At 39.9% G+C, this 19,215-nt stretch overlaps 1 protein-coding gene across 48 annotated transcripts in view; it reads left to right on the forward strand.

Moving 5' to 3' along the window:
* The window catches only part of PNPLA4 (patatin like phospholipase domain containing 4), a 624,040-nt gene extending 615,194 nt beyond the window's left edge, over positions 1-8,846 (forward strand). For 44 of the 48 annotated variants that reach the window (XM_029604379.1, XM_029604405.1, XM_029604389.1 and 41 more), the window contains 2 exons: positions 2,264-2,416; positions 7,712-8,846. In XM_029604379.1, coding sequence (XP_029460239.1) covers positions 2,264-2,416; positions 7,712-7,846 — 288 coding nt within the window. In that variant the 3' untranslated portion in view covers positions 7,847-8,846. The remainder of the gene's footprint in view (positions 1-2,263; positions 2,417-7,711) is intronic. The other 4 variants (XM_029604381.1, XM_029604404.1, XM_029604425.1 and 1 more) reach the window with 2 other exon arrangements.
* Positions 8,847-19,215: the final 10,369 nt, after the last annotated feature.

Below are 19,215 nucleotides of genomic sequence, written 5' to 3' on the forward strand. Positions count from 1 at the left end.
CGAACAATTTTACGTGTTTCACATACGCGCACATTATAAAATATGCAGGTTTGCTACACATGTTCACATATGTAGACCTATGCACGATTACATGCATGATTTACCCACCTATTTTAATCATCTATGTGTGAAAGTACTCGCATAAGTTCCAATTTGCATACATAATTCTTCCAATTTTATAACATGCGTCAAGGCAACTCCCAGTTTTAGCCATTAGCCCACCAGTTTGCTCAGTCCTTTTCCAAACTATCAAGACTCTCCTGGTTCTTCAGCCTGAAACCCGCCCCCCCCCCCCCCCCCCCGTTTACCCAGACCTGCCCCAAGTCGGTACTACACAATAAACATGTTATTATCATTTACGCCAGATAATTAACAGGTGTAAAAATATGAGAGTAAATGGGCAAAAGTTTGCGCAAATGTGTCTTTCAAAATAGCAAATTATGCGTGTATGTGTTGGCCCTGCCCTGGAATGCACCTAAATCGCCTCTTTTTTACACATGTATATTTGCGTGCATTTACATGAATATACGCACGTACGTGTGGCTTTATAAAATATGAAATACACATGTAGCATCTGCTTTTGGGCACTAATTTTTGTGCACATCCCTTTTTTTAAAATCACCTTTAAGGTAGTCATTTTTGTTATGGTTAGGGAATTATAAAGCAATATTACTGGCAATTGTTTTAAATCATTCAGTTTGCAGATTAAATGACACAAAATAATTTAAACCTACCATTTTGTTTTGATAAATGTTTGATTCCTGCTGTGGTATTACTGTTTAAATTCTTTGAAAGATCCTATTACTTAACAACCCCCACCAAAATGATAAGATTCTCCCTTAAAGCATCACTATGATGTATCATGCAATGGAATGAATGCAGCCAAAGTGGTAAAGTGGAAACCAAGAGATTTTTCAAGAAACAGGGTATATGGCCATAATGCAAGGTATAAAAAAAAAAAAAAAGACGTTATAATGACGAGCCAAACTGGACAGTAATGTGCTACCAATTGCTTATCAAGAGACTCTTGCCATCTGTATTCCACTCTGTGAGAAACCCTTTGTTATCAGAAAGTAATTTAAGGAAAGTCCCCTGGGAGCCCCCACGGAATAGATCAAAGATTCAAGGAGGAGGCCAGCTGGCTTTTCTAGTAACCCAGCCAACACTGCTAACATCATCTTTGATTCTGTTTTTATGGGAGTGACTTTGGAAAGTGGAGGGGCCCAAAAAGCAACAAGGTAGGCAATCTAGAAAAGCCGTGAGCCACCCCATCTTTGGAAAGTGGAGGGCTTGCTTTGTGTTCATTTTTGTCGTGATATCACAGGGCCTAATTCCCTCAGGCTTTTCTCGCATTCTGTATGAATGACTAAAGACCTTGATGAATCAGTTCCATAATGTTTTGTTTGATGTCTTCTGTTTTATGAGAGTGGTCTGAATTTTAGAGGTTTGAAGAGAACATGTTTTATTGTGTGAGCGATAAGACATAATAATCCTTCTGCAGCTACCCTTTACTCCTCACCCTGTACTCCAAACCTGTGAATTAAATGTCACAATGTTTTTCAGTTTAGTCAAACAGCAAGACAACTGATTCATTAAGCAATACTAGTAGAACAATCAAAACAAAATAATTTCATCACATATCAAAATACTCACCAGAGCAACTTGTATATTTAGATCAGTTTATTAAAAGTCCCCCTATCTGACCTCTGCATGTCAAGCAAGCTCCCCACATTCATGACCTTCTCCTTGAGAGTACAACCTTGGTGATCCTTCCAAGTTGTACACGTCAACCTTGCCAACTCCCATCTCCTCCGATCTCTTAAGCTGTTGCCAATGTCACCCGTCACTCTGCAGACTGGCCTTTTTCTTCTCCTTTTCATCTTTCTGTTCCACTAAGTCAGTCCTCTTCTATAAACAGTGATGTTGTTTGCTGCATTTAATGTAAGAAAATGGAAAAAGTTGTTTCAAACTTCATTTTTTCCTGTGATCTTGGTTCCACATAAGTTTTTTCTGTGTATGTGCATAGGCAAACTAATTTCTTGTATTATGTTTTAAATAGAGAAATCAAGTTTTCTCATTACCTGTGTAACCAGTATGTAATTTAACCCCAGCCCTGGAGAGCACTATTATAAAGGAATTGTGTGTGTGTGAGTGAGTGAAGGTACTTTATAAGAAATGTCCTTTCAAAAATAAGTACCACTTAGATTAGTCATGATGGTCAGCTTCATCATCTCTTTTGAAAATGAAACTGCTCTTTTTACAGAAATGGATTGATGGTGGCCTTACCAATGGTCTTCCTATTCTTTCACCGGGGCGAACAGTGACTGTTTCACCTTTCAGCGGCCAAATGGATATATGCCCACAAGAGAGAGGACTGAGCAAGCTTCATATTAAACTTGCCCAGCAAGACATAACAGTTAGTTACTTGTAAAGGAAAAATCGGTATTTGATTGCCATGACGAAAAAATATAACTCTGCAGAGTTTAGTAGCAGGTTATTAAGTGTCATGGGTTGGAGGGAATTTCATGATTATGTGTTTATTGTGTTGTAGATGTTACTAATTTCATGAAAGCCTCTTTTTTATGAAAGACGGAGTTTTAAATGGGATAAAGAAAGAAATGTGAGTTGTTTCAAAGTCAAATTTTATTTTTAGGAAAAACGTATTTCAGTATAGATCGTTTTCCAGCTACTCAAAGGAGCAATATGAATTAGTAAATAAAAACCCATTCTTGTCAGTTCAAGAGATGAAATATAGGTAGAAGTGGTGGTACGTTTGTAGATTCAGTGCTGCACTAGCTTCAAAGAGACAGATTTCTGTAGCACAACCAGAAGACATAAGAACAAGTCATAATGAGTCAGATCAAGGGTCCATCAAGCCCAGCATCCTGTTTCCAACAGTGGCCAATCCAGGTCATAAGAACCTGGCAAGTACCCAAAAACTAAGTCTATTCCATGCTACTGTTGCTAGTAATAACAGTCGCTATTTTCTAAGGGGGGTCATTTACCAGACGGATTGCACGCGATAAGGGACGTTTCGCACACGAAAAGTCTCTTATCGTGTGCGATACCAAGATGGGGGCGGAGTCGGCCCCGGAAGAGGAGGAGTCGGGGCATCACCGGGGCCGACTCCGCAAAGACGCCGTGGACGACGAAAAGGTAAGGGCCTTTTCGCGTCCTATTTCGTGCCCAATAGCTACACCTTCTATGGTGGCGCTATTGGGTGCGAAACCAGCAGGACCGCCCCCCGTTTCGGCCCCCCGCCCCTCATTACCTAAAGTATCGCAGGCCTGCGATACTTTAGAAAATGAGGCCCTAAGTCAACTTAATTAATAGCAGGTAATGGACTTCTCCTCCAAGAACTTATCCAATCCTTTTTTAAACACAGGTACACTAACTGCACCTTTTTCCACAAGTGACAATTTTTAACTAAGAGTCAGTACATTGGTCAAAGGTCATTTATATTCACAGTTGAATCAAATTTGCAATCAATAGTGTTGAGAGGCCAGAGTGTATAACTTGTAATCTTTATGTACCCTCAGTATCTTATATAGCCTCAGTACTCACATCTAATCCACAGGATACCCAATGTTTGACTGTATCAACAGTGGCTTGAGATGAAAGAAAATAAAATCAATAGAGGTGACTGGCATACTCAAGAAGATTAGATTCAAAATGGAAGAGGGAGATGGGACAATAGCTAGCAAGACATGACGAGTTCAGTGAGTTTTTTGGAGCGTGGTGTTTGAAAGTAGTGGGAACAGTTGCATTGGAAAGTAATAGATTGAGGATGTCTGCATGAGAAATAGAGCTGAGGAGCTGGGTGAGGAACAAGTAGTGAGTTTGGAGGAGGAGAGAGGATAGGTAGTTTCCTGCAATTTGATTTTAAAAACGGAAGGGAGGTTGGCAAGGGTCAGAGGAAGAATGAGAGGCATGAAGTGTGGGTGGGAGGAAAGACAGAGGTGACTCAGTTGAGAGACCGACACTACTTTTGTGAGCCTTGTCATGGAAGTAGTCAGCTATGGTCTGGAGGTAAGCAAACCAGATATTCCCCAAGTGGGGCACATGTGAAGATTTCACTCTTCTGTTCTATGTAAAGGGCTTAAGGCAAACTAGCCTCAGACACCTTTGCCCTAGCTCGGAGCAAGGGCCTGTTGTTCGCGTATCCTCCGATACTGCCAGTTGTGAAAACACTATTGAAGCAGAAAGAAAACCCAAGGGATCATGATTCACATAGCACTCTTTTGGTTTAGACAAATGTAGCTTGTGATTATGTGTTATTTTATTAGCAGGAAATTACGTAGCAATGAGCTGCTTTCTATATCTTTGCAAAGCACATTACCATTCCTGTGCTATTGGGCTTGAAATAACACACAGCATTTAAAATACCATGCATTATGATTGTGTTTACCACACAGTAAACACCTACTGCAGCTATGTAAATGAACCCCTACATTTCTACCTGTGGTAATGGAGGGTGAGGACTTGCCCAAGGTCTTGAGAAGTGTGAGCTGCATTTGAACTCTGGCTTTCCTCTTTCATAGACTGCTGCTCTACTCATCCAGAGTTAACAGTATTTTATCAATTTTCATCAACCAGAGTCTTTGTGAGAACCACTATGTTGCTTTTAACGTCGGTATAAATAAATTCATATGCAGACAAGTTTGTGCCATTGTATTTCATTTGTAGGCATTTTGCAACATCAGCTCTTCAGTTAAAGTTTAGTAGGTTGCAATAAAGTAATCTCAACATTCATTTGAATAGTAAATTTCATTCTTAACTTGACATTATGGGACCATGTACTAAATGTGTTCACCTAAGTTTGTGAGAAAATACTTGGAGGTCAATATTGAAAAGAAAGCAGCTAAGTAAGTAACCCTTGAGTTATGCACTAACTACTTAGCTGAATAAATGACTTATCCAGCTACGGCAGCTGCTGAATATAGCCAGATTTTAGGTGGCTCCCACTTACCCAGCTAAGTAGCTTTCGGGTGGATTTTAAAAGCCCTGCTCGCGTAAATCCGCCCGGATTTATGCGAGCAGGGCCTTGCGCGCCAGCGCGCCTATTTTCCATAGGCTGCCGGCGCGCGCAGGTCCCGGGGTTTTTGGAAGGGGGTGTGTCGGGGGGCGGGACCTGATGACGCTGCGTTTCGGGGGCAGGGCGCGGCGTTTCGGGGGCGGGACCGGGGGCATGGCGTCGGCCCGGGGGCGTGGTCCAGGCCTCCGGACCAGCCCCCGGGTTGGAGGACAGCGCGCCAGCAGTCCGCTTCTCGCTGGCGTAAATCTACGGACAAAGGTAAGGGGGGGTTTAGATAGGGCCGGGGGGGTGGGTTAGGTAGAGGAAGGGAGGGGAAGGTGAGGGGAGGGCGAAAGAGAGTTCCCTCCGAGGCCGCTCCGATTTCGGAGCGGCCTTGGAGGGAATGGAGGCAGGCTGCGCGGCTCGGCACGCGCCGGCTGCCCAAAATCAGCAGCCTTGCGAGCGCCGATCCAGGATTTTAGAGGATACGCGCGGCTATGCGCGTATCTTATAAAATCCAGCGTACTTTTGTTTGCGCCTGCTGCGCAAACAAAAGTACGCGATCGCGCTGTTTTTAAAAATCTACCCCTTTTTGAAAAGTGGGCTTTTAGTACATAGAGCCCTAAATGCAATTATAGAGTACCTTCATTGCTATCAAATATTTTTGGGTATATAATTGTCTATAATATCATACCATTTCATTTTGGTCTCTTGTACATAATTTGTAACTAGATGAACATTTATACTTATGAGTAAATCTCTGAGGGAGAGAGCTTAAGATCTCAAACCTCCCTTTATTAGCTAAATTAATTGAGAAAACAGTACAGAAACAGCTAGCCGAACACCTAGACAATAATAGCACACTGTACCCCTCACAACATGGCTTCCGAAAACACTGCAGCACCGAGACATTACTTCTCTCACTAACAGACAACATACTAAGAGGTTTTGATAACAGTAAACATTACAACCTTATAATGCTCGACTTATCTGCAGCCTTTGATACTGTAAATCACAAAATACTACTAAAAAGACTTGAAGAAATTGGATTACATGACAAAACAATAAACTGGTTCACATCCTACCTAAACAATAGGTTCTTTCAAGTCCAGATAAAAAACACATTATCAAAAAAATTTAAACTTGAAATAGGAGTACCCCAGGGTTCAGCGCTGTCTGCTACCCTCTTTAACATATATATGCTACCCTTATGTCATCTGCTGGCAGGCCTAGGGATAATATATTACATTTACGCAGACAACATTCAATTAATTCTACCAATAGATGACACAATTGAAAAAACATTAAGTCTAGCTAACATGTACCTAGACATAATTAAACAACTACTAAACCAAATGGAACTGGTTATCAACATTGACAAAACTGAATTCCTTCACCTTGAGAGAAAACATACAGAAATCATTCAAACACCGATAACTCTAAGAAATAACCATACAATTGAGCTAGCCGAAAAAGTAAGGAATCTGGGAGTAATAATGGACCCAGAAATCAACCTGAAGCAACACATATCTATAAAAGTAAGAGAAGGCTATGCAAAACTTATGATCCTCAGAAGATTGAAACCATTACTCACACCTGCCCACTTCAGAACAGTATTACAAACACTTATCTTTTCCAGCACTGACTACTGCAATGCACTCTTACTAGGACTCCCAAGCACATCAATAAGACCACTCCAGATACTTCAAAATACTGCAGCCAGAATACTGATGTGAAAAAAGAGGAGAGACCATATAACTGAAACTCTAGCAGACTTACATTGGTTGCCCATCGAATACAGGATAAAATACAAGGCTTTATGTACCATATACAAACTAATATATGATAAAGAAGCAGACTGGCTAAACACAGCCTTACGAGTACACGTCCCACAAAGAAACCTCCGCTCAGCAAACAAAGCACTACTAACAATCCCTTCAGTAAAGTCAGCAAAACTAACCCAAGTGAGAGAAAGGGCTTTATCATTGGCTAGGCCCATACTATGGAGCACGATGCCCCCTGAACTCAGATTACAGAATAATCTCAAAACTTTAAAGAAAAATTTAAAAGCATGGCTCTTTAAAAAAGCCTTCACTAAAGAATCTGAAGGGTAGAGAATAAAAGTACACGGAAACGCAGATGAGAATGATTTTATTCAATCCTACATTTAAGAAGTAATATCTCAAAGAGATAGTAACTCAATAATATACCTGGACTAGACCAACCTTGCTCAAATATTGATTTCATTTATGAAATTGTAACCGAACTTTATTGGCACCTGTTAGAATGTACGATAACCTACATTACATACCTTAGTCTATGTGCCTATTTGTAAACCGTTGCGATGGTATATAACTTAGCGACGGTATAGAAAAGTTTTTAAATAAATAAATAAATCTCTTTAGCTGTCCTAACGTTTCCCTCATTGCAGAGCTAGGGAATCCCATATGCTCTGGTGAGCTCTTTTACACTATACTACTCCACTTAGCACTGCAATGTTATAGGTGGATAATAAATATTTGAATAAGTAAATAGAGATTGAAGAGTGAAATGGAGCAAGTGTATGTTAGGATTCAAAGATAATATCTGAATGTGAATCTTTATGATGAAAGTCATTGAAAATTAAAAAATGATGATTGTACACTGCTGGCACAGAAATTATACTCATTCTTATCTCACTTTGACTTTTTGTTTCAGTTATCTGTGGCCAACTTGGAAAGATTCATTCAAGCCTTGTTCCCTCCCAGACAGGAGAAAATGGAATCGCTATTCCAGAATGGGTTTGATGATGCTGTACAGTTTCTGATGAAGGAGAACTGGTTTGAAAAATAATTGTGAAAAAAAAAAGCTGTCATGGATAACAAAACAGACTGTATCAACATACAAAACTGTAAAATCTGAAGACTCAATACTACAGTTGTCAGTGCACCACCAAAACCAAAATATATGAACATTTTTAAAAAGTAATGACAGGCAGAAATTGTAAATAAGCCAACCTAAAAAAATATAACTCGTTAATGAATGTTCTAATTTTTTTGTTCATTTTGCTTTATGAATGGTTTTATTTTATTTCATTGTTTTAGTGAATTTAATGCTTTTGAAATTAGCTAGATTGATGCCATTGGAAACCAAAGTTCTCTAATAATCCACCAGACAGTGAGCATGACCGTGCAAGGTCCTTGCCATTGTGCTTTTCTGAGGGAGCACCTCTGAAGGAAAGGTAATTTAGTTTCCATGTCTATGCAATTTTTGATCTTGCTGATGAGACTTTAAACAATAATACCAGGTGGAGCCAAATCATAATGGTGATTTTGATGGTACAGATATCTAGATAAAGACTACAAACTCATTTTCAGTTTAAGGTTCCTAACAACTTGACCCAAATTTGAACAGATGACAGACATGTGAAGGACTGTAAGCTTTTGCCTGTTCCCTTGAGGCATCCAGTCCTGCCACAAGCTTTTTTTTTTTTATTTTAATAATTTTTTTCAGCGGCAAGAAGATGTACACTCTGATCCCAGAAGTATAATTTTTTTTTTCAGTGTTGTCTTTCCTTATTGATAGAGTTGGAAATGCTTTTCTCCTATTTATTTGCTATGATTTTTTGTCTAATAGTGCCATACTGGGAAACAGAGAAATAATAAAGAAGGCAATATGTTTTTAAAGCAACTAAGACACATATACTGTGACTGAACAAGATTTGATTTTGTCAAAAACGGTGGAACTTAGTGGAGTCCTAGTATTGCATAATTAAGTAGGAAGAATTCTGGAAGTTTACCTGCTCATTGGCAGCAATGTGTTTTTGCATAAAATAAAAAGTGGCTCTGCTACAGAAAACTTGCCTTGGTTGTGACTGTGGGAGACCTAGGGACAACTGTTGTGTTATGGCATCTGAAAGTTCGCCAACAACTTTGCTGACCCCTGAAGACTTGAAAATGAAATATTCTAGGTCTGGAGGTTAAAAGTAGTAAGCTTTTTGATAAATTGAGTTTAAATGGAAAATTGTTTCATACACTGGAAGACCAAAGATGATATTAAAATACTAAATTAAGATGTCATTTCAGCTTTGTTTAATGGCAGTGCTGGACTACAAAGACAGAATAAAAATGGACATTCAGGGGTCATTGAGGAGAGAGTTCTGAACCTTTCAGTTCAAATTTTGGAAATTGAATTTACCCTTTGAATATGGGCAAAACTTATACGGTAGTACGTTAATACTTAAAGAAAAACATCTTTTTAAAGATTATATAAATCCTAAAGCACAAGACAAGGAGAAATCTATGGAGAGTTCAGGATCTCATAAAAACTTAAAAATCTTGTATTGTAGTCAGAAACTATCAAACTGTTGTCACAAATAAGCTAAGTACAGTCTAATTTTGGCAGGATGTAGATATTTTTTCATGATGTTGCTTGGCCTATACAAATAAGACATGAGTCTTCTGTCTCCCAAGGAGGATTTTATTTTTTTTAAGTAAAACCTGGAAGGGTGATCCTGTTTCCAATTAAGCTGAGTAATATTGGCCAATGCAAAATGTCTTCTTTGGTTACGATGATGCTAGAAGCCTGTTCGAACTGGCAGTAGCTGCAGATAGTCTCTCCAAAAAAACATTGATGGAGATTCCATTTTTCTTTTAACACAGAGATTCTAGTTAAACTGTAGACATTTTGGCAGATGTGTTACTATACTGATGTTTTATTTAGATAGATCACACTGGTTGTAGCTTGAGAAGTACTGTGAAATTGGAATTTGCTGACATTTTGCCATATGACTTCTATTAAAGGGGGTTTCTTCTGCAGATTTTCTGGATAGGGCTTCTTGTTTTCAGTAGACTGGGAGTCCAATTGTTGTTTTCTATTTCAGCTATTAAAGGCACTTTTGGGAGCATGTGTTTTGAAATATGACTGTGTAGATTATAAGGCAATTTTCATAACTATTCAAGTTGTTACAAAGTCCATTGGTACTGTTCACTGTGCACTAGTTTTCAAAGAGAAAATACATACATGCTTTCCCTTTGAAAATTGCCCAGGCTAGAAGCACCTGCAGGGATTTCAACTGCCTTTCTACGTGGATACTTTTTTTCCTGAAGAAAAAAAAAAAGCATGATTTTGAAAATCCAAAACTATGTGCATCATCATCGCCCATGTCTTAATCCTGCCATTGATCCCATCTACTTTTCTCATTATTGATCCCTAAACGTACTTTTACCTGAATAAAAAGTGTGCAGTTTTCAGACAGCCCTTTTACTCAGGTAAATAGCCATTTATTTGGGTAAATGGCTTTGAAAATTGCTCTCCATGTATATTAATGTTTCAACTTTGAAAAGTATATTATAAATATGGTAGGACAAGTGTCAATTTTGAAATATTTTAATCTCATTGTAGGTTGATGAAGGCAGTGCTCATAGCACATGGGGAGGGGAAGGAGTCCCAGGCATCACACCAGGCTTTCTGAGTGCAGTCCTTGGGAGAGCGAGGTAGATTTTCAGGGTATCCGATGTAAATATGCATGAGATGGATTTGCATACAATGGAAGTAAGTGCCTGCAAATCTCTCTCATGCATATTCATTGTGGATATCCTGAAAATATGATTGGCTGGTTGTGTCCCAAGCACTGGGTTGAGAACCCCTGTATCACACAGTGGCTGTAGCCTGGTAGCAGACGCAGGATGCATGCATGCTGATTGCTGAAGGGCCCTCATCTGTGAGACCCATAGCTGTAATGGCTAGAGTAGAGAGGAAGAAGGAATCAAAATGGAGAAAATACCTTGACTTGTTGCTTATGGCACTGGTGCTCAGTAGAGACCTGCTTCAGTTGAGCTAGAAACCCAAAGAATTTGGAGGAAACTACTGGGTCCTTTCCAAAAAATGTATACATATTTGTGGTGTAGAATCTTAGACTGAAGTGCTGAAGCTGCGACTACTGCGGTAGAAAGAATATATATCACATTTGAAATGCTTCTTAGGGTTAGTCCTTTGATTTGAAAGTGACGGCTTTCTTCTCATGTAGGCCTATGTACTAAAAGTAAGTTACCTGTAACACACATGATAACCACTCCTTAAAGGTATATATGCCTGCATATTCAAAACAATTAAATAGCATGCTAATGCACCCTTAGTCATTATTGTGCTATGTCCTAAGGCCCTGGGAACTAAATTTCACACACTCTACCTAGCTGCAGTCACGCTAGGTAGAGAGTGACTTGCACAAATCTACTCTTCTTTTACCTTTCATTACTCCAAATCACATAAATCTTTCACTGATGGCAACTGTGCTGTTAGTACCTATGACTGTGCATGTAAAACTGCCCCCCCCCCCAAAAAAAAACCTACCTCACCCCGAGTTACTAGTCCCCCTGTTACAGTAGTATAAATAGTTAACTTATATGTGAGCCTCTACAGAGTGTGTCTCTCTCTCTTTCTCCATATTTCTCTCTCTCTCTCCCAGCAGCCTGAACCGCCATTCGTGATTTTCGGTCGGTAACACACATGTAGTGGATTACTCAACATGCAATGTGAAAATAACATGGGATGCAGGAAATGATTGTCATATCAGGAAGTAAACAAAATATGGTCTTGGGCAGTACAGTGGACAAGGTTTCTCATCGTCACATATATTCCAGGCAAAAACATCATCGAAACTTGTAAACCATTATGATGGCGAAACCGAATGAAGTTATATAAAACTCGCTAAATAAATAAATAATAAATAAATTTATCATGCGTTACGGAAAATACCGATGTGGTAGCAGGAAAATTAGCCTAACCATGCCCCCCTTTTTTATCACGGGATCTATTTGCATGATATTCATAGCAATTTGATAAATCTAGGTCTTAGAAAAAAAAAACTTTTAATATTGACTTAGGGGTAGATTTTCAAATAGCGCGATTTGGCGTACTTTTGTTGGCGCATCAGGCGCCAACAAAAGTACGCTGGATTTTAGTAGATACGCGCGTAGCCGCTAAAATCCGGGATCGGCGCGCGCAAGGCTATCAATTCCGTATAGCCGGCGCGCGCCGAGCCACGCAGCCTACCTCCGTTCCCTCCGAGGCCGCTCCGAAATCGGAACGGCCTCGGAGGGAACTTTCTTTTGCCCTCCCCTCACCTTCCCCTCCCTTCCCCTACCTAACCCACCCGCCCAGCCCTGTCTAAACCCCCCCCCCCCCTTACCTTTGTCGGGGGATTTACGCCTCCCGGAGGGAGACGTAAATCCCCGCGCGCCAGCGGGCCGCTAGTGCGCCGGGACGTGACCTGGGGGCGGGTCTGGAGGGCGCGGCCACGCCCCCGGCCCGCCCCCGAAACGCTACGGCCCGCCCCGAAAACGCCGCGCAGATCAGGCCCGCCCCCTCGACACGCCCCCGACACGCCCCCCTCGGAAAACCCTGGGACTTACGCGAGTCCCGGGGTCTGCGCGCGCCGGTAGGCCTATTGAACATAGGCGCACCGGCGCGCAGAGCCCTGCTCACCTAAATCCGCCCGGATTTAGGCGGATTTAGGCGAGCAGGGCTCTGAAAATCCGCCCCTTAGATTTTTGCACACATTATTTAGTGTATTTATTTATGAGTCAACTTTTTTTAATTGAAATTATTCTTTAACACAATTTATTTGTACTCTTGTTAAGCATTGTGTAAATCGGCAACATACATAGAATAGAACACCATTTGAACATATTCCCACCTTACCCCCCCCCCCAAAAAAAAAAAAAAAACCCACTCCCTTGAATATACAAGAATGTCCATATTAACAACTGCCAAAAATTCAGTAGTGCCAATATCAATAATCTTAGTTACCATTCATTATCATACTTTGTCCACAATGTGGCAAGGAATGGAGATAGTCATCCTAAATATCAAGAAAAGCCTTTCTTTTCATCAGTGACCCTTGTTTACCAGCATACCTCTCCGTAATACAAAGATAGCACTGGGCAACAATGAAAGTGTTACTGACCTAAAAAGGTCCTACTCTGTAGTATCTTGATGTGCTGAACACAAATATGACCATGAAAAGTTTTTATTGGCTCTTGTTTTGAAGATATTTAATATAGTTCACTTTCTATGTTTAGTTGTGTAAATTTATCCAGTAGGACTGTAAATAAGCCTAGAATGATGTAATATTGCATCATATTGCATAAAACCATCATGCACACATCATCCAGAGTTTATTACATCATTTTCTGATGCAATGCAGTTCTACTGCCATGCTGCTGCTGAGTAAGCTGACGTCAGCAGTGTACTACAGTACACTGCTGAAGCCCAGTCAGAAAGGGTGAGCATTTGAAATATTCATGCTGGCTGACTACTGCTGGACACTCTGCAGAGATGCTCCCGAACAGGTGTGCAAGAGACAAGCAAAGAAATCTAAGACATAGTCTATGACTTCATTTTTCAAATGGTATTAACCGTAGGTCTCCTACTATTGGCATACAATTCAAGATGTAATTATATTATTGCATATTACAAAAAAATAGAGCCAATTTTGCATTTTTACAGTCACATTTGGGTTTAGCACATGGAAATTTATAAGAATTGACTAATTTCATTTCCGTAACATGACTTTTGTGAAAATGTGTTGCCTAGTGTAGTGTATAGCGTTTCTCCACTGCAAAAAGAAGGGGGAAGCATCTGTCGCTCTCCAATTTTGAAGAATTGTTTTCTTAGGGAGTAAAAGGGCTTTCCTTATCCACATTTTACTGAATTTACCTCTGAACTGAGTGAATTCCTGAAAATTTGTCAAGAGTATTTTATGTATTTAGTTAGTTTAAAATTACTTTTATTCCACACCCTCCAAAGTTCAGGGTGGATTACAAGCTAACATGCATAAAATTTCAAAGGACACAAGTCAATTAGCATAAAATTTCAGAAGATGAGACAGATAAGACAAATGCACTGATTAGTAATAGGCATAATTGTTTTCTGCAGGGTGTTAAATTTGGAAGACCTGAATAAATAGATACATTTTATGGGCTTTCTTAAACTCCTTGTGGTTTGCAATGGAGCACATTTTTAGCTGGATAGATTTCCAGGTGGTTGGCCTAGTGATGGAAAAGGCCCTCTCCCGTGTGAGTGCTAGTCTGGGGTGTTTTGCAGTTGAAGTATCGAGAAGAAACTGGTTTGCTAATCTAAGGTTCCTAGTAGGCATGTAAAAGTGTAGGACTTTGCTCATCCAGGGTCCAGGGACTTGTGACATTGTGAAGGAGAATTTGAACTGTAGTCAAAATGTTGTATGTTATGCGCCATTTAACTTGAAACCAATGTAGAGATTTGAAAATGGAAGTGATACGCACATAGAGATGTGTTCTGGTGAGCAGTCTGTTAGCTGAGTTCTGTGCTAGTTGTAGAGATCTGAGTGAGTTCTATGGGAGACCAAGGCTTGAAATACAATTCTAAAGTTGTCTTCTGTCTATTTTATCTGAGAAATCAGAAAATTCAATAGGAGAAATCCTGATATGTACAATTTTACAGTCTTGGACATCAATTCACCATTCAATCTGTGAGTGTAAGTGGAAAAAGACTAAAGTTATCCCTGATGCAGCCGAATAAGGAGAAACATGATTCACGTCAGGCTCCTGTCTGAATTCAGACCATTTAGCACTATATGCTGTTGGACAAAGAACTATAAAACATAAGTTCATGTTCATTGACTTAACCATAAAAACCATAAAAACAAAAAAAAGGGAACAAGTCTAGACTTGTTATTATATCGGTAGCACTATTATGTGAACTATATCATAGATGTGCTAGAAGTCTTCTCCCCTACTCAAAATAATTATAAATAATCTATCACATTGTACCAGTAATGTGAACTGTTAGAATATTGGTTGTTTCTTTACTACATTTTTTCTTTACTACATTTTGTCCCAAAAAGGTTTAACAGCTATGCATGACCAAAACTGGTAGCCTAGGGAGCCAATGGCTGCATTACAATTTCTGACATATGTTAGTGGCTGAGATTTTCATTATTGATACATCTTTTTGGGAAATATAAACCCATTTTTAAAATGTAAATTGAGTTTCACGTAAAGAAAAATTGTCCATAATTTAATCCATTTAAAGCAATTTGTAAATTGTTAAATGCTCATATGTGTGTTCATGTGTCACTTCCATTTTAACAATAAAGATATAGATAAGTTCATGGAACTTTTATTGTTAAAATAGAAATGACACATGAACACACAAATGAGCATTTTACAATTTACAAATTGCTTTAAATGGATTAAATTATGGACAGTTTTTCTTTACGTGAAATTCAGTTTAAATTTCTAGAACTGTTTTATATTTCCCAAAAAGATGCATCAATAATGAAAATAGATGTTTAATTAGATTAAACTGTTATAACATGTTGCTGTGGTTTTATTTGGTCTATTATATTAAGGAGTTCTGTCAAGATCTTCTGGTTTAAAGACATGAGCTCCAATCTGTCTAGTTAATATAATATTTCATCTAACTTCTGCTGAAACTCCTGGAAGGACAAAATCTGACCATCATATAGTAATTGTAAAACAACATTAAAACTCACATTCTCCCTTTCTCTAAAATGTTTAGAGTGATACCTGGGCATGAAAGTAGGGTTGCCTCTAATTGGTAAGTAATGGTGTCAGCTTCAGTTCCAAGTTCTCAAACCTATCCTAATAAGAATATTGTATCTAATATGTAAGGGGATTTTAGAAGGAACCTCATGTAAAAGAAAATGCAGTTCAAACTGTGCTGCCACTTTCCTCTCCATGTCAAGCCAATTCCCTAGATGTCACAATTTCTGACATATAAAAGTTCAGCTTAGACATAGCCAACCTGCTGCCTTTCCATTGACTGATAAAGAGTAGGCGAGCCTTTCTACCTCTCCAAAGAAAACGCCAAATTAGCTTCTCCGGGGAGACTATATCCTGTTTTGAAAAAATTAGTGGCAGAGCCTGAAACACACAAAGCCATGTTGGCAGAATCATCATCTTAAACAGATGAATCTTGCCAGCTAAGGAAAGATGCAAAATTGGCCAATTTCATAACGGCTTCTCTATTTGTACATATAGGGGTAGATTTTAAAAGAAGCGTGCACGGCCTACATGTGCACGCGCTACCCGGCGCACGCACATGTACGCCCGATTTTATAACATGCGCGCGCAGGCGAGCATATGTTATAAAATCAGGGGTCGGCGCGCGCAAGGAGGTGCACAATTATGTACCTTGCGCGCGCGCCGAGCCGCACTGCCTTCCCCGTTCCCTCCCCCTAACCTGACCTTCCCACACCTTCCCCTAACCTTTCCCCCCCCCCCAGCCCTACTCTAACCCCCACTTTGTCCCGCGTCCTGGGCCTTTTTAAAACAGGCCCAGCGTGCGTAACCCTTTTAAAATCCAGCCCAGAGTGAAGAAACAGCCTCAAGCAATTGTGAAAGGTCTTTATGCGACAGGATCTCTAGATATTTGAAAGAGTCACTAGCTCATCTTAAATGAAAACTCTGACCCCACAATTCATGACTGACATGTAAGTAACGCCTCAAACATCAAGTTCAATTTCAGACCCACCAGATGTTCATATCTAAAGAATTCTTCCAATAATACTTCCAAAGAATTAACAGGATTAGCTACATGGATCAGAATATCACTTGCAAAAGCCATGGACTTGAATTGCCCACCCTAACTGATCTTATTTCCCTGAATCTGTCTCAGGAGGGGTTCTAGTATAAGTAAAAACAACAAAGGAGACAGAGGGCTTCCTTGACATTTACTTTGCCTCACCTGAAAATCCATAGACATCAAAACATTGACCATAACAGAGGCAATAGAAGCTTAAATACTGATTAAAAAAAAAAAAAATCCCGGTGCCAAAATAGAGGTGCAAAAAGAAAAGACCAAGCAACATGATTAAATGCCTTTTCTGTATCAAAACTTTTTGACAAAGAAGGTATTTGTTGCCATTTACAATACTCCATATATGCCAACATTTGTTGCATGTTCAAGACAGGATATCCATCTCTCACAAAACCTACTTGTTCCTGTCGTATTCAAGGCCAATTTGTCTGCCATGATCTTCGCTAGTAACGTCACATTATTCAACAAGAAATAGAACTATAAGTCTCTGATATCTTAGGGTCTCATCCAGCTTTGGGATTAACTTCTCAATCATACTACATAATGGGGCACAGAGTTTAAGTTCCAAAATCTTATAGAATTCCCCCATAAATCCATTAATTCCTGGAGCTTTAAATAACTCACGTTTCTGAATCCCATGCTAGGTCTCTGTAAACTGAATAAGCCCATTTAATTCAAAGAGCAGATCTGTGGATATCTTGGGCAATTTAAAGTTGGTAAGATGCTTACTCATTTCTACTTTATCATTAACTTCTAAGGAGTATAAAACAGTGTAAAATTTCCTACAACTTTCACAAATCTGTTTATTGGAGTTCACTATTGTCCCCATTGTATGTTTCATAACATACAAATATAGATTCATCCCTACCCTCACCACCACCAGGTTTTCATAAGATTAGCCATTAGTTTCCCAGTTGCCATATTGAAAACATTTATACTTATGGTTCAAAAGTTCTTCGGTAGTCCTGATATAATAAGAAATTAAGTTCCCCCTGAGTTGCAAACAGTTTTACATGTTACACAGTTGAGGGTTTCAATATTAGGATGTCTCTATCCCAAACCCTCCTTCTGCCAATAGTATTGTATATGCTATGATGTCTCTGCTCAATACTGTTTTAGTGGGTTCCCAAAACAGTATTGGGTTATCTCAATGCTAAAAATTCTGATTTACAAATTCCTCCCAATCTTTAAAAACTAGATCATAGTACAAATATGTTGGAAACTTCCAGGTTTTCACCCCATCCCTTTGCCTAAATCCTTCCAAGTCCATCCAAACTGGGGCATGATAAGATATTTCAAGAGGACCTATATTTACTCTGGTTATTCTAGAGAGCCTTTTCCTTTGTACAATCCAGTTGAAATTGAGAATCAAGGGCCCTTGATAAACACCATGCATCTAAAAGGTTCAAATTCCAACAAACGTGGGAGCCACCTTTATCCACTTTAGATGAAGCCTTGGCTTATGAAAGACTTGCTAAAATTTGATCATGCATACAATTAAAATCCGCTGCCAAGACCAACAGAGTATGGGAGTAGCCTAGCAAGAGTTTCCCCAGGGACAAACAAAAATTATGGTCATAGGAGCATATATATTGCAAAAGGCAATTAACTGTCCAAAAAGAGTACCCTCATCCACCAAATATCTCCCATTATGATCTTCAATGTTTCTATGTTTAATAGTCTTGCATTCTTGAAAAACAATTGTTTTTCCAGTTAAGATGGCTGCTCCAAGAATATTGTTACGGATTTGGGCTGTAGCCTGGTATGGTGAATACCACCTGCAGGAGTGTCACAGGACAAGAGGACAGGAGCAATTGCAGATGATCTGGTGAGGCTGGGTAGAGTCTCCAGAGCCGGGTGCAGATAAGAATCCCTGAAGCTGGGTATCGACTGAGAAGGCCCTCTGGAACTGGGTGCTGGTTGAGAAGGTCCTCTGGAACTGGGTGCTGGCTGAGAAAAGTTTCTGGAGCTGGGTGCTGATGGAAAAGAGTCTCGAGCTGGGTGCTAGCTGAAAAGAGTCTCGAGCTGGATGCAGGCTGAGAAGGGTCTCTGGAGCTAGGTGTGTGGTGGCAAGGGTGAACTTCAGGAAACATTGGAACAGAATGTGGGTATGCGTGGATGTGAATGCAGGTAAGCATGAACTATTACACTGGAACCAAGTGCAGGTATGGGTGAAATCAGAATAGCGTGCAGATAAGCTTTAACTGGAGGAGGGGAGTCAGAGCAAGGAAGACAATGACAGGACTAGACAAACCAGGACAAGGACTACACTGAACATGAAACATAAAATGCCCGAAGGCAGCAAAGCAAAAAAGTCCAAGGGAAGCAAGGGAAAGCAGAGAGTAATAGCACAGCTACAAAGGGATTCAAGGAGAGAAGGGACAAGAAGGCAAGCAAGAACTAGGATGCCTGTAGACAAGAGAGCAAGATTAACAAAGAATCATGAGGCCCATAGGCCACAGAGCAAGGCAAGAAAGCAGAATGCCCAAAGGTGATCAAGGCAAGGAACAGATGGCTAAAGCAGGGAGCCCAAAGGAACTCGATGCCGAAGCACCGAGGCATGGGCTAGACCGGGTTAAACTGAATTCTAGATATGGGGCAGGAAAGCAAGGAAGGCCAGG

The sequence above is a fragment of the Rhinatrema bivittatum genome, chromosome 5 (assembly GCF_901001135.1).
Source record: "Rhinatrema bivittatum chromosome 5, aRhiBiv1.1, whole genome shotgun sequence".
NCBI classification, from domain to species: domain Eukaryota; kingdom Metazoa; phylum Chordata; class Amphibia; order Gymnophiona; family Rhinatrematidae; genus Rhinatrema; species Rhinatrema bivittatum.